The sequence below is a fragment of the Heloderma suspectum genome, chromosome 3 (genome assembly GCF_057233095.1).
Source record: "Heloderma suspectum isolate Gila_16-S chromosome 3, 16-S_ref, whole genome shotgun sequence".
Taxonomy (NCBI): Eukaryota; Metazoa; Chordata; class Lepidosauria; order Squamata; family Helodermatidae; genus Heloderma; species Heloderma suspectum.
Window position 1 is genome coordinate 215297318 of NC_139460.1, and position 14075 is coordinate 215311392.

The 14075-nt window shown below is 44.3% G+C and overlaps 2 protein-coding genes across 7 annotated transcripts in view; one reads left to right on the top strand and one right to left on the bottom strand.

The window, feature by feature from the left end:
• Nucleotides 1-6362, bottom strand: part of SGPL1 (sphingosine-1-phosphate lyase 1) — a 61769-nt gene extending 55407 nt beyond the window's left edge. The window contains exon 1 of one of the 2 annotated variants that reach the window (XR_014789373.1): nt 6080-6362. Coding sequence is in view for 1 of the 2 variants with exons in the window: in XM_084845541.1 (XP_084701667.1) it covers nt 6080-6082 (3 nt within the window). In the remaining variant the exon portion in view is untranslated. The remainder of the gene's footprint in view (nt 1-6079) is intronic. The other variant, XM_084845541.1, reaches the window with a different exon arrangement.
• Nucleotides 6363-11167: 4805 nt separating this feature from the next.
• The window catches only part of TBATA (thymus, brain and testes associated), a 33184-nt gene continuing 30276 nt past the window's right edge, over nt 11168-14075 (top strand). The window contains exons 1-2 of one of the 5 annotated variants that reach the window (XM_084845558.1): nt 11168-11275; nt 12827-13386. The gene's annotated coding sequence lies outside the window, so the exon portion shown is untranslated. Of the gene's footprint in view, nt 11276-12826; nt 13387-14075 lie in introns of those variants that run through there. The other 4 variants (XM_084845560.1, XM_084845559.1, XM_084845557.1 and 1 more) reach the window with 4 other exon arrangements.

Sequence of the window (14075 nt, forward strand, 5' to 3'; positions counted from 1 at the left end):
AAGAGCAGGCTTGTGCTATTCAACGAGTGTTAAGGCTAGCAGTATTCTGCCAAAGCACTATGGCTATGTGAATCATTTTAGGAAATAAAAGCTACAGTGGTCACACCAGTTCATTGCCTATTCTGTACCTTCCCTCAGCCTCCTCAGGGGAGGACTGTAACTCAGTGGGAGAACACATACTTTGCATGCAAAAGGCCCCAGATTCAATCCCCAGTATCTTCAGGTAGGGCTGAAAAAGACTCCTGTCTGAAACCCTGGGTAGTTGCTGCCAGCCAGTCACTATAGACAAATTACACCAAGTCAGATGGGCCAATGGTGTAATAACATAAAGCCGCTTCCTATGGTCCTTGCTTCTGAGTTCCCTGTTCCTTAGCTTCCGTCCTGGGTCCTGTTTCCAACTTCAGATTATCTGCGTGCACAGTTTTAATCCAGGCCAAATGAACCAAGCAATATTTATTATTCAGCTCTCATTAATAACAAACTCTTCTTCGACGGTTATTTGCACAACAGTATTCCAGCTGAGCTATTTAAAATCCTAAAAGATGATGCTGTTAAAGTGCTGCATTCAATATGCCAACAAATTTGGAACACTCAACAATGGCCGCAAGACTGGAAAAGGTCAGTTTACATTCCAACCCCAAAGAAGGGCAACACCAAAGAGTGTTCAAACTACCATACAATTGCGCTCATTTCACATGCCAGCAAGGTTATGCTCAAAATCCTACAAGCTAGGCTTCAGCAGTATGTGAACCGAGAACTACCGGAAGTACAAGCTGGGTTTCGAAGAGGCAGAGGAACTAGAGATCAAATCGCCAACGTTCGCTGGATCATGGAGAAAGCAAGAGAATTCCAGAAAAACATCTATTTCTGCTTCATTGACTACGCTAAAGCCTTTGATTGTGTGGATCACAACAAAATGTGGCAAATTCTTCAAGAGATGGGAGTACCAGACCACCTTACCTGTCTCCTGAGAAACCTGTACGAGGGTCAAGAAGCAACAGTAAGAACCAGACATGGAACAACCAAGTGGTTCAAAATTGGGAAAGGAGTACGACAAGGCTGCATATTGTCACCCTGCTTATTTAACTTATATGAAGAGTACATCATGAGAAACGTCAGGTTGGATGAATCACAGGTCGGAATTAAGATTGCTGGGAGAATTATCAACAACCTCCAATATGCAGACGATACCACCCTAATGGCAGAAAGCGAAGACGATCTAAAGAGCCTCTTGTTGAGGGTGAAAGAGGAGAGTGCAAAAGCTGGTTTGAAACTCAACATTAAAAAAAACGAAGATCATGGCATCTGGCCCCATCACTTCCTGGCATATAGAAGGGGAAGAAATGGAAGCAGTGACAGATTTTATTTTCTTGGGCTCCAAGATCACCGCAGACGGTGACTGTAGCCATGAAATTAAAAGATGCTTGCTCCTTGGGAGGAAAGCTATGGCAAACCTAGACAACATGGTAAGAAGCAGAGACATCACCTTGCCGACAAAGGTCCGTCTAATCAAAGCTATGGTTTTCCCAGTAGTAATGTATGGCTGTGAGAGCTGGACTATAAGGAAGGCTGAGCGCCGAAGAATTGATGCTTTCGAACTGTGGTGCTGGAGAATTATTATTATTACTATTGTTGTTGTTGTTGTTGCATTTATACCCCGCCTTTTTTCCTCTTGCAAGGAACCCAAGGCGGCTTACATTATCCTCCTCCTCTCCATTTCATCCTCACAACAACAACACTGTGAGGTGGGTTGGGCTGAGAGTCTGTGACTGGCCCAAAGTCACCCAGTGAGCTTCCATGGCCGAGTGGGGACTAGAACCCAGATCTCCCAGCTCCCAGTCCAACACTCTTGCCACTACACCACACTGGCTCTCTGGAGAAGACTGGAGAAGACTCTTACGAGTCCCCTGGACTGCAAGGAGGTCCAATCAGTCAATCCTAAAGGAAATCAACCCTGAGTGCTCATTGGAAGGACAGATACTGAAGCTGAAGCTCAAATATTTTGGCCACCTAATGCGAAGAGAAAACTCTCTGGAAAAGACCCTGATGCTGGGAAAGACTGAAGGCAAAAGGAGAAGGGGACGACAGAGGATGAGATGGTTAGATAGCATCGGTATCTAACCGATATGAACGGTTAGATACCGTTCTAACGAATATGAATATATTCGTATTCTATGAATATGAACTTGAGCACACTCCGGGAGAGAGCGTAGAACAGGAAGGCCTGGCATGCTATGGTCCATGGGGTCACGAAGAGTCGGACACGACAACAACAACAACAAAGAATGCATGCCTAACACAAGCCTGAAGTTTAGCAACTGAATTTGTTAGTTGGAAAGAACATATTGGAAGCACTGCTGTATTTTAAAAATGCAGATACCTTCTGAAAAATTGAGGAAAGTTTAAAGACACACATTCTGGAGACGATATTAAAGTTGGTTCTCTCCAAATGTAGATCCTTCAGACTTTAATGCTTTCAAACTATGATCTAGCTCTCACTAAAGCCTGTGTAAACCAGTCTGGGATGAACCATCATATGAAAGAATGTCTGGGATGTGTCTGGGATGAACCATCATATGATAGAATGATTCCACACGAGAGAGAGAGAGATCCCTACACAAAGAATGCTGTCAGGAGAAAGACTTAGGTTTGAACCCTTCTCCCTGACATGCTACTTTTCTATAGACATGGATTTCTTTTTAATATCTACAGCACCCATCATCCCTGGTCAATGGCAATGCGGCCTGGGGCTAATGGGAGTTGGCATCCAACAACATCTAGAGGGCCACAGGTCCCCCCACACCCACTGCTGTACATCCTAAGCCTATATACCCAGAACTAGCTCTGCACCTCTGACCTAAGAGACCTTAGTGCATTACTTACCTATTGTAGGAAAAATCAGTTCAGACTTGTCAGACTGGCAGTCTGCAGTAAAAAAACATTGCAAATCTGTAATTTCAAATGCAAGCCATATGGCATATTGACAGTCAAACTGAAACCAGAGGATTCTTTGTTCTTTGTGTGCGTAAATTGCATGCTTAGATATGCCTGAACAGCTTCAGAAATATACAAATTAACAACAAATCACAGCAGGAGTGCTTACAAAAGAGACTGTAAAGAAAGACATTGTACATATGCATTAGTGTACACAAGAAAAGAACTGCTAATGAGAACTAATTAGAGAGATCTCAGAAATGTATGTCTAGATTTAGGGTCAGAAGGAGAGAAAAGGAGTAATCCTAAACACACTTACTTAGATGTAAGTCATAAGGACATCAATGGAACTTAGAACTGCAGCTTTTTTTGAGTGTGTTAACCCCTTGAATGTTCAAGTTCCCTACTAGTGAGGGTATTCTGGGCTTGATCCAGAAAGGGAGATATGCACATGGAAGCATGTGTCTACTTATGCAGCCAATGCAGATGCACACCTGGACTGACATCACAATGAGTATCCACACGCCACTGAACTGGCTGGATGTGTCTTTTCAGCCAGATGTGCTTCCCATAGCCATAAATTGTTGCACATGCCTGGTTGCATATGACTACAGCTGGAGCCATGTCATTATAGTTAAAGTCCATTCTCCACATCATTTTTCAAAAAATATTATAATGAAAAACAAGTCCTCCTTGTCCAGAATGCCTAAGAGCTCGTTGTTCTTGCCCCTGAACAAGCGTGTCTACCATTTAGATTTTTAACAGATTCCCCCATAACCTGAAACTTTTAGGCACTTTTAAAAATGGATGATGAAAGTGGGATTTATACATGAGCAAAGTTTGGACAGCCACTGAAGTGGCATCACACAACTGCCAACTTTTCAGTGTGGACTGACACTACCACATCTCCTCTAGACCATCCTTTGCGGTCATGCAGAACATGTCAGACCACACTTTTACAAGTCAGATTTGGGCACATGGTAAAGCGACAATCATTTCACCACATGCCCAAACTCAGCCCATATTTGAGAACTGCTTTACACATGATCGTTTTCCTCCTCAGATATCACCTCTGTGGAAAATCTGTGTACAGTCAAATGTAACAAATGCACACATCCATTTGCCCCATGTATATTTAGTGGGAAGCCACAATGGTCATCACAAACATCCATAAGCACTTAGGACTGGTTCCCCATAAGTGCGTCCAATGTTTATTCACCATGACTATGCTGCCAGTGACTATGCTATCATCCTTGGGCACTCACAAGACTTGATCATCTTGAGAAACAGCAGTATTGTGTAAAACAGCAGCAGTGAAGTATACTCCACAGTGATTTCTGGAATCCCACCAATTTTGGTGGGAGCATCTACAAATGCAAGAAGCCTTGTGCTGCCAATTCACACAATGGGCCAGTTCAGATGTTCCAACAGCCCACTGTGGCTAAGCCACGGTGGGTTGCAGTGTGTGCAGGCAGCCATTTTAAATATTCAAGCCCTACCCACGGCTTGTCATATCGTCCGAACCCAGGAACCGTGGGTTATATGAGGATTAAACATGCCATAGCTTGTTTTGATCATGCAAACCAGGTCAGTATGTTTCTCCATACCATACCAAAGAAAAGAAAGCAAGAAAATAAACAAGGAAGTGGGAATCAACCCTTCACCTCCCCCCCTGCGCACGCACGCGCACACACACACACACACACGTGTCAAGCTGGGCACAATTGTTGGTTTTCTGTTCAAGCAAAGGCCAGTTTCAACAATCATGCCCATCAGTCTTTCCAGGATAATCTCTGCCTTTCTGCTAAGCTTTCAGAATGCAAGAAGTCAACCACCTGCAAGCTAAATCAAGATATTCTCCATAAACTCTTAAAATATATATCTTAATATATCTCTTAAAAGGGATATATTTAAAGGATTAAGCTTTAAAGGGTATTTTCTGCAGGGTACGTTCCTCTGCCCTCCACCACCCCACTACCCCTTTCACTTCCCTGTTTCGTAAACTCTGCTGGTGGAGTAAGCTCATTCCTTTCTCCATCCCTCACTTTTGTTTATTAGCAACAAACGGAGGGTGCCCTGTCCAGACAGTTTCACCACTTCCACTGTCTAGTTACTTTCCTATTCAGTGGCTGGGTAGGGAAGGGAGGGGGGGGTCCGCAGGGAGAAAACAAGAACCAGGAAGAAAGGGGAACTCACCCAGACACAACAAAGTACAAAAGCATTAGGGGGAAAGGAACAGGAGCGAAAAGGGCTTCAGCAAGAGGAAGCGAACTCAAGCCTGTTAAGATGACATCAGTCTGTGCACAGAGATGCACAAGACCCAAGGAAAAGTTCCGTATACTGCTGCCATCCTCGACCTGATGCCCTCTACGGACTGCAAATCCCAGAATTCCTGACCACTGGCCATGGTGACTGGGGCTAATGGGAGTTGAAATCCAAAACGTCAGGAGGGCACTAGGTTGGAGAAGTCTGGGATAGGACAACGTTTCTCAAAGTATGGGAGGAGGTGCAAAAAGTCAGGGGAGAGGAGAGGAACTTTAAATAGGGTGAGCCTACCTGAAGGTCCCCACTGATCCCCATTAGATTCGGGGGGGGGGGGGAATCTATGTGTCCCATCATCGCAACCTGACCCGGGAAGAAGTACTGCCTTATTTTTAATAAATAAAATATTTTTATTTTTATGCAATTATTTTCCCCTCCGCGCGCCGTGTTAGTAGAGGCACCTGGTTTCTTCCTCTTCTCACGCCGGTCTTGCCTTCTTGCCCCAACCCGCTCATCGATATGGGGCTCCATGCACACCCGACACGGTGTGCAAAGAATGAATGTGCACTTACAGAGCAGCGGACGGCGAAGTGCTGGGTTCAGGAGGAAGGGAAGGGAAGGGAGGGGGAAGGAAAGGCGCAGAAGGCCGGCGAGGTTTACCGCGGGAGGCCGAGTTCAAAAATAAAAAAAAAAGTTTGAGAAACTGAACTTCCTAATGCAGCCTTCCCCAGCTGGGCGCCCCCCGGGGGCGTTTGGACTACAGCCCCCATCCTCCCCAACCAGCTCGCGGCCCCCGACTCCCCGGCTAGACGGGTCCTCGAAGAAGGGCGAGCTGTCCGCGTCGCGCGGGGGAGCGCGGGCGGGGAAGAGGCTGGTTGCTCACCATTGCTCCCCAGAGCCGCTCAGCGGCGTTGCCTGTGCGCGGGGTCGGCGAAGGGCGCTGTGCGGCTCCGGAGCGAGCGGCCTGAGCGTCGTTTCTCGGTGGGGGCACAAAGCTGCCTGCTCGCGGGGCGGAGGCGGCTGCCTGCCGATGGCTCCTCCACACTCGATCCCGCGCGTGACTAGACGGAGAGTGGGCGGGCACGAGTGGCTGGGAGAGCCGCCGCCGCCCGTGTAGCCGGGGCGCTGAGATTGCAGCCCAGCTCAGTTCTCCTTTCTCTCCCTCTGCCGGCCCGGAAGCAGGCCCAGGCGCCCTTCCAGCCTCGCTCGAGTACCTGGGGCGGGCCTACAATCACAGCGACCTCTGCCGCAAGACCGCTGGGCTGAAGGGGCCGTTCTCCGTCTGTCGGCCTCCCCCCTCGCCGCACGCACTCCCGCCCGCCCGCCCGCCTTGAAGCGAAGCACTAGGGGGGGAAAGGCTGCAATAACAACAACGGACGCAGCAACGCAAACCAAGGCTGTTCCCTCCAGGGGGATGGAGAAGCCTCCTCTTATTTTTTTTTAAATAGTTTACTTAATTTTATAAATATAAAACAATACAGAAAAAAAAGAGTAAATGCATCATAAAACAAAGAACAATGGCCATGAACAAAATTCACTGGGGAGCAGATGGCATGGAATCAGTCAATTCAATTGGAACATTTCATCAGGGGCATTTAGTACTTGAATATCATTTGAGCGCATTTTTCCACGGCTTTCAGGCCTCTTGTTCGTTAAAACCTACCAAAACTCCCAAAGAGAGAGCCCTCCTGTAAGGGCCACCTTGTTGTCCTCTCCCTGCGTCTGACAAAGCCCATGAAGGCTTATGCCTAAATAAATACACTGTGTGTTAAAGTGCCACCAGCCCACCAGACTCATTGTTTTTGCTACCTCAGACTAACATGGGTCTCATTCCGAAATTTGTCGTTAAGTACCACATATACTACAAAATTAACAAGACACTCCTTTTAACCCTTTTATTTAAGGAGAAAGGGCTATAGCTCAGTGACAGAGCACATGCTTGGCATGCAGAAAATTTTTGTCTAAACACGGGCAGGATTGCGCCCTAAATGGTCTGACTACAAGGCAGCTTCCTATATTCCCCTTTAGGCTTATCCACCCTAGAGAAGCTAGGTTGGTGGAAAGGAGACTTGAGACAGAGTCTTTTCCATAGCAGCACCCTGATTATATATTTTTTATTTATTTAAAGTATTTTTACCCTACTCCTCAGCTTACATATAATCAATAAAACAAGCTGTCCCTCCCCACAGGCTTTCAGTCTAAAAAGACAACACACAAGGAAAAAGGAATGGTGAGGAAGAGGAAAATCCATCAGGGAGGTTAGATTGGCACCCTCTTTATTGTGCTTCAGATGGGCAGCGAAGACAGTTCACCTAGGTTTTAAGGGTGCTTAATGTTGCTCTCTAATTTTAATGTCACCCTCAATTTTTATACATTAATGTTATGGTTCTTTCTGAAGGTTGGCGGGGGGCAGGGATTGTTGCTCCTGTGATTTTGTGATATTTTGAGTCTTACTGTTTATTTGATTTTAATATTGCATTGAGTGGTTATTTAGGCAGTGGGGAGATTAGATAGATAGATAGATAGATAGATAGATAGATAGATAGATAGATAAACACACACATATACATACTTGTTTAATTGCTCAGTCAAGGGTTTCACAAGGGGAAGCTCTAGATTGGATACATACTTAGTGTAGACCCATTGAAATCAAGACCCGAGAATGCTAAACTGCACACAGCTGGAACACACGAGTGTAAAACAATGCTATAATATAAGGGGGCAAAAAACAATATGTATACAAAAAGGACCACAAGAGTAAAAGCACAATACAAGGAACAGAACTGTAAAAATGTAGATGAGACTAGCTACATGCTACAAGGACAAACAGTATTTAATTGCAGCTGGAAGAGTTGTGCTGTGGAGGTTGTGGCCTTCTGTTTTTACAGGAATCCAGATATACTCCTGTTTCACAACAGGCTTCCTCAGAAGTAAAAATCATACAAGCACCACAGCAGAGATAAAGACCTGGGAGTGAGATAATCTCTTTAACCAACTGAAACTTTGTTTATCCAATGGAAGACTTGACATCCAATTATCACCCAGTTCTTTCAAAGAATGCAGACTCACTTCCCCAAGGCAACCAAAATAAAGAGGCTTCTATGGTGGTGAGTTTAGGCTTTTATGGTTTGCTTTTGAAATTACAGATTTGCAACATTCTTTTCTTTTACTGCAGACTGTACCAGTCTAACAAGTCCAGGCTAATTTTTCCTACAATAGGAATATTCAAGTTTACTATTGGGTATTGAATACATACTATTGGGTATTGAATACAATGTCCTGCCAACCTAGCAGTTCGAAAGCAAGAAATTGCAAGTAGATAAATAGGTACCGCCTCGGCGGGAAAGGTAACAGCATTCCGTGCACCTCGGTGTTCAGTCATGCCGGCCACATGACCACGGAAGCGTCTTCGGACAGTGCTGGCTCTTCGGCTGAGAAACGGGGATGAGCACCGCACCCTAGAGTCGGACACGACTGGTTGGGGACACCTTTACCTTTACCTTTATTGAATACATAGGCATTCTGGGCCTGATCCAGAAAGGGAGATCCACACATGAAAGCATGTTTCTTCTTATGCAGACCCACCACGCATGTGTATGGCCTCCCCCTCCATGCACAGCAGTCCTGGATTTAGACACCAGGTGGATCTTTGAACCACGTTCCCCACCTTTTGAACCCTGAGTATGGATGTCTATAGTATTCACTTTTTTTTCTGTCTTAGAGAGCAATCCTATGGCCGTAGACAGCGGCTAGATGGCCATTGCCTCGTCTTCCATGCTTGCAACAGCCCCGTCCTTCATGCTCGCAAGAGGAGCGCAGAGCGGCCGGAAAGGGGCATGGCTGGGGGCGTTCCAGAGTGAGGAGAGCGTAAATGCCTGTACGACACGTACAGCAGCCTCCTTCCCCACTCCATCCTCCCACGGCTAGACAGCCGCAACCGGCTGTCTAGCCGAAAAATCAGGGGAGAAGCACAGAGGGAATGATCCCCTCCATGCTTCTCCTGCCCTGCAGTTGTCTCTGAGTTCGGAGACAGCCACTTATCTAGATAGGATTGCTCCCTTACATGCTCAATGTGCTTAGAAATAGAATGGTTTGTGGTATATGAACTGATTAGTTCCATCCTGGAATTCTACCCTAGAGTTCATCCTGGAGTTCATAGTGCTTATTAGCAACCAGCTAATTCCCAAAATAATTATTGTGTATATTTTTGATTCCTATGTCTTCAATAAAACAACCCCCTTTTGGAACAGACTCACATGTGTGTGGGTATCATTGGGATAAATCTACCAAGACACATGATCACAGTTAAAAGATACCTTCTGAATGTGCATACCCTTACACACATGTTCAGAGAGGACATTTGTTAACAGTGTGATAGTGCTGAGAATCCTCAGTTAGAGATCCCTACCTCTTCTCAGAGAGTTACAGTTCCCAAGGGTCCTGAGAAGAAGGAATGTCTATTTAACCAGCTTAAGTTTTGTAAATGTAAATAAGCCCAGAAAATCTCCGGGCAGTACATTCCAGCAGTGACATCACTGTCAACCACAAAGATGGCCTTCAAATCTATGTGCAGTGATATGTGCAGGGCAATGGCTTTGATTGCCATTGCCCTGCCTCATTCACGGAATTTTACTGGAAGTCCAGACAACATCTTCCACTCATAACCCTCCCAAGTCTTTCCATTACTTCTTCGGTCTTTTCCTACCACAGAAAATCTGTTAAGGAGAAAAAGACAGAATAGCTGCACAATGCCTTCTAATTGGAGCCCTCTGTCTGGAAGCACCCATTGTGCAACTCAAAATCTTCCAAGTAGCTCAGGTAACATTATACCATGCCCTAGGAAGTGATCTGATGTTGTTCACAAAGACATTACTAGTGTCGGCATGGAAACTGGAAATGCAGGAGGGTCAGAAGATCTAATCATGTAACAGCCTAGTGGGATAAATGTTCTCCAATTACTCTTCTTCCACAAAGTGAATACCTACCCTAAGCAACCTTAGTGAAGAGTAAGCCCATTAAATACACTGGAACTTTAATCATCATCATCATCATCACCATCTATATACTGCCATATTATATACCAGCTTATCTGCTAAAAAGCTATCAAGGCAGTGTTCTTCCAGGTAAACCTGCACAGGTTTCGGCAGCATGGTGGGAAAGGGGTTGTTTGGTCTAGTAACCAAAAGCATGATGTTCTAACTGATACTAATTATACATCATTCCCATTACTGTTTGTCCTTTTATTCTACCCATGAAGACAAAGAAAGTGAGACCCTGAATTATATCCAGGCTGCAGTGCTACACATGTAGAATGTTCCTTCCAACATGAATTGGAATTGCTGATTTGGAATGTCTAAATGTATATGCTTTGAATTAAGTTCCATAGATTTGAGTATACTTTAGCTCAAGTAAGTCTGCCCCAAATCTCCATCTTAGGACAATGAGGCATAACTTCTAAATTATAAATATAGTATGCACACTACTCCAACAGAAAAAAACAGGTAGATTGCATTACATTAAGTGTAACCCTGAATTCATGCTGGCTGGGGATGCTAGGAGTTGTAGGACGTTCTTCTAACTAAATATGCATAGAATAGTGCCCTAATTAATTCTTTATTCTTTTTAGTATGTGAAAGAAGGAGATTATTAGGGAAAGAAGGAGATTATTAGGGAAAGAATACAAAATAACATAGAACTGTCCTAGTCCCTCTGTCTTGATCAGGATGCGTCCATATCTTTACTTATGGCTGAAACAAATTTGGAGGAAAACATTATTAACTGAGTTCTCCTATCTAGAATCTGCCCCTACTGACAAGAAAATCAGAAATTTGGGGGTTGATCGGGGGGGAAAAAACCAGCCCTAAACAGAGGAAAAGAAAACAGCAGATGAAGGGTGGGAGTAGAGGGCCGTGCTTGGCGGTTGTCAAGAAAAAGTGTTACCTAGCAACTTTTACACAATCAGGAATAAAGTAGGCAGACTTCTGTTGCATGCAGAAGTGAGGTTATTTTTCAGCCTTTCTCCAGACAGTGAAGCAAAAAGACACCCCACTCCCCCACGGTTGTGGCAACCGTTTACATGGTAAGTAGCTCCTTTATCAATATTGAATAAGAGACACATCTGGCGTTGGTTACTTTCTTTGTTCAAATGCCATAGCTGCAGGCCAAATTATCCTATGCAGATCCTTTAAAAACAATAGCTTCCTGAGAACTAGGCAACTGGGAAGAAAGAAAGAAAAAGAAAGAAAGAAAAAGAAAGAAAGAAAAGAAAGAAAGAAAGAAAGAAAGAAAAAGAATCTTATATCAAGTTTTGATAAATGCCCTACAACAGCAGGTTATCTTCATGAGCACAACTGAGAGACTGAAGTGCATACTTTTTCTGTATTTCATCCTAGGCATTTAAATTAATTTCACAGTAAAAATGGCTACTTGTTGGGGATCACCTTGATTCCCAAACACTTATATATATGTTTCTAGTTCTGCTTGATAATGCTTTTATCACCATTTGCTCCTTTTCTCCACTTCCACTGTTGAGACAGGACATTTTATTTGACTGTTGCAGACACCTATTGAGTGGTGCTTATATGGTAAATAACACATTTTCACCACCTTACAAAGCCCTGAGTATTTTTTTAAAAAATGTTGAGAAAAGTATTTAATGTATACTTTTTAGTATGCGAAAAGGAAATTTATATATCATGTAGCCCTTTAAAAAGAAAAGAAAAAAGTACAATCCTGTGGGGGGGGGGGTGAAATTAACTAGATCAGAAGCTGCTTGAGATTTGGTCTAGTCAATACCCTGTTCCATTGACTTGTACTGGATGTGAGAAAGCAACTGGAATTAGGAAAATGGGGTGATCATTCCCCCCACCTCCCCATTACCTCTACACATTCATCAAGTTACTGAAGCTAAATCACAACTAGTAGTGATAAGGGGAGAATCCTATTTGGTGCTTCAAATAAATAATTGTCTGCACAAAGTTGGAAGCTGCTTCCAGACAGTAGGGTCCTAGCTCTAACAGCCAGAAGCCATTGTGCAGCTATTACGTCTATTTTTACTTAATAGATTTTCTGTGGTAAGAAAAAAATGATGGAGGAAGTCATGAGAAAACACAGGAGGGTTATGAGAGGAAAAATTCCGTGAATGAGGAAGAGTGATGGTGCCATAAACACCTCATCTGAAAGCACTCTGAGTTTTCTCCCACACTGTGACCAGAGCAGTTACCCCTTCTTTCTGTCCATTAATTCAGGTCCCCTTCTGTAAAACTTTTACTGCCAGTCACTAAGCCTTATGAGAGGCATTTCAACCTTTTAGAATAGGGGGGAAATGCACAAAAGCCAAGAAACCACCAAATAATTGGTGAATAGGGAAAAGGGGGTGGGGCCAGGGGGAAGGATGTTGCCATCTAGTGAACTCCAGAGGGCCAGAATGGGACCTCAGTGGGCCGGATTTGGCCCACAGGCCTGAGGTTCAGCACCCCTGCACTACTACATAGATAGTAGCAATCCTGTGCAGGTTTAGACAGACAAAAAACTTTGCTTGCTGGGGAATGCTGGGAGTTGTAGGACTTTTTTCTGTCTAAACCTGCATAGGATTGCACCCTAAATCCTCTTTTCACTGTTGCCTTTCCAGTGAGCAGCTGACATTGTGTCAATCCCCTGTATGTTCCTGGGAATTTACACTACACTGCATTGGAATATTGTTTTTAAAATACCACAGATGGGGATGAGCCTTTTATCAGCATTGGCTATGTTACGTCTGCTTAAGCACAGAAGAAGAGCCCTGCTGGATCAGACCAGGGGTCCACCTAGGACTGGGGAGACCGAGGTTCAAATCCTGGCTCAGCTTCTATGAACGTCACTGGGTGAACTTGGACAATCAATGTATCTCAGCCTAACCTACCTCATGGGGTTGTTGTGAGGATAAAATGAGAACCACGTACAGCACCTTTGCAGGACAGGTGGGACATAAATGCAGTAAATAAATAAGATGATCCATCCTCTTATCCCAAGATTGTTAATTTTACTCAAGAAGCTTTTGTGAAAGACTTTGTTGAAAGCTTTTTGGACATCTAAGTATATGTCTACCAGATTACCCTTATTTACATGCTTGTTGACACTCTCAAAGAATTCCAAAATACTGCGATGAAGGACTTCCATTCCCTTTGCAGAAGCCATGTTGATACTTCTCAAGTAAGACTTGTTCTTCTACATCAGAGGTGGGCAACTTTGGGAGGTCCGGGGGCCATTTTCACCCCCCAGACCAAACACACACACCCATGGCCCGCATTTCTGCCGCTGCCACATGGAATTCAGTGGCCACCACAAACCAATCATAGATTTGCCACCAATTTTGGATGGCAAACCGGTACAGAACACCACAGTGACCAAATTTAGCTTGTTTTCAAGTTTGTGTCTGATTTTCGGCAGCAAATCAGCAAATAAAATTGCCACCACTACCTCAAATTACAGTGGCTGCAGTGACAGGCGGCTATGTTGCCCACCTCTGTTGTATATGTTTCATAATTATAGTTATTAAGGCTTTCCACCAATTTACCCAGGAAAGACATCCAGTGGTGACATTCTGCAAACTCAAATAGCACTAGCGGAGCTCCACTGAATCTTTCCGTTGCACAAGTGGTTGCCCATTATGCTTGCATAATGGGTTGCACAATGGTTGCAAAGCAGTTGTACAACTGATTGGACAATGAGTTTCACAATGGGTCAAACCAGTTCCACAATTGGTTGCACAATGGGTTCCAGAATGGATCATACCCAACAGGTTGTATAAGCATAATGCAAAAACGCTTGTGCAAATGTAACTTTAGTTGGATTCTTCTCTTGTGCATAGTTCAGAACCTAGTTTCTGCTAGCACAACGTC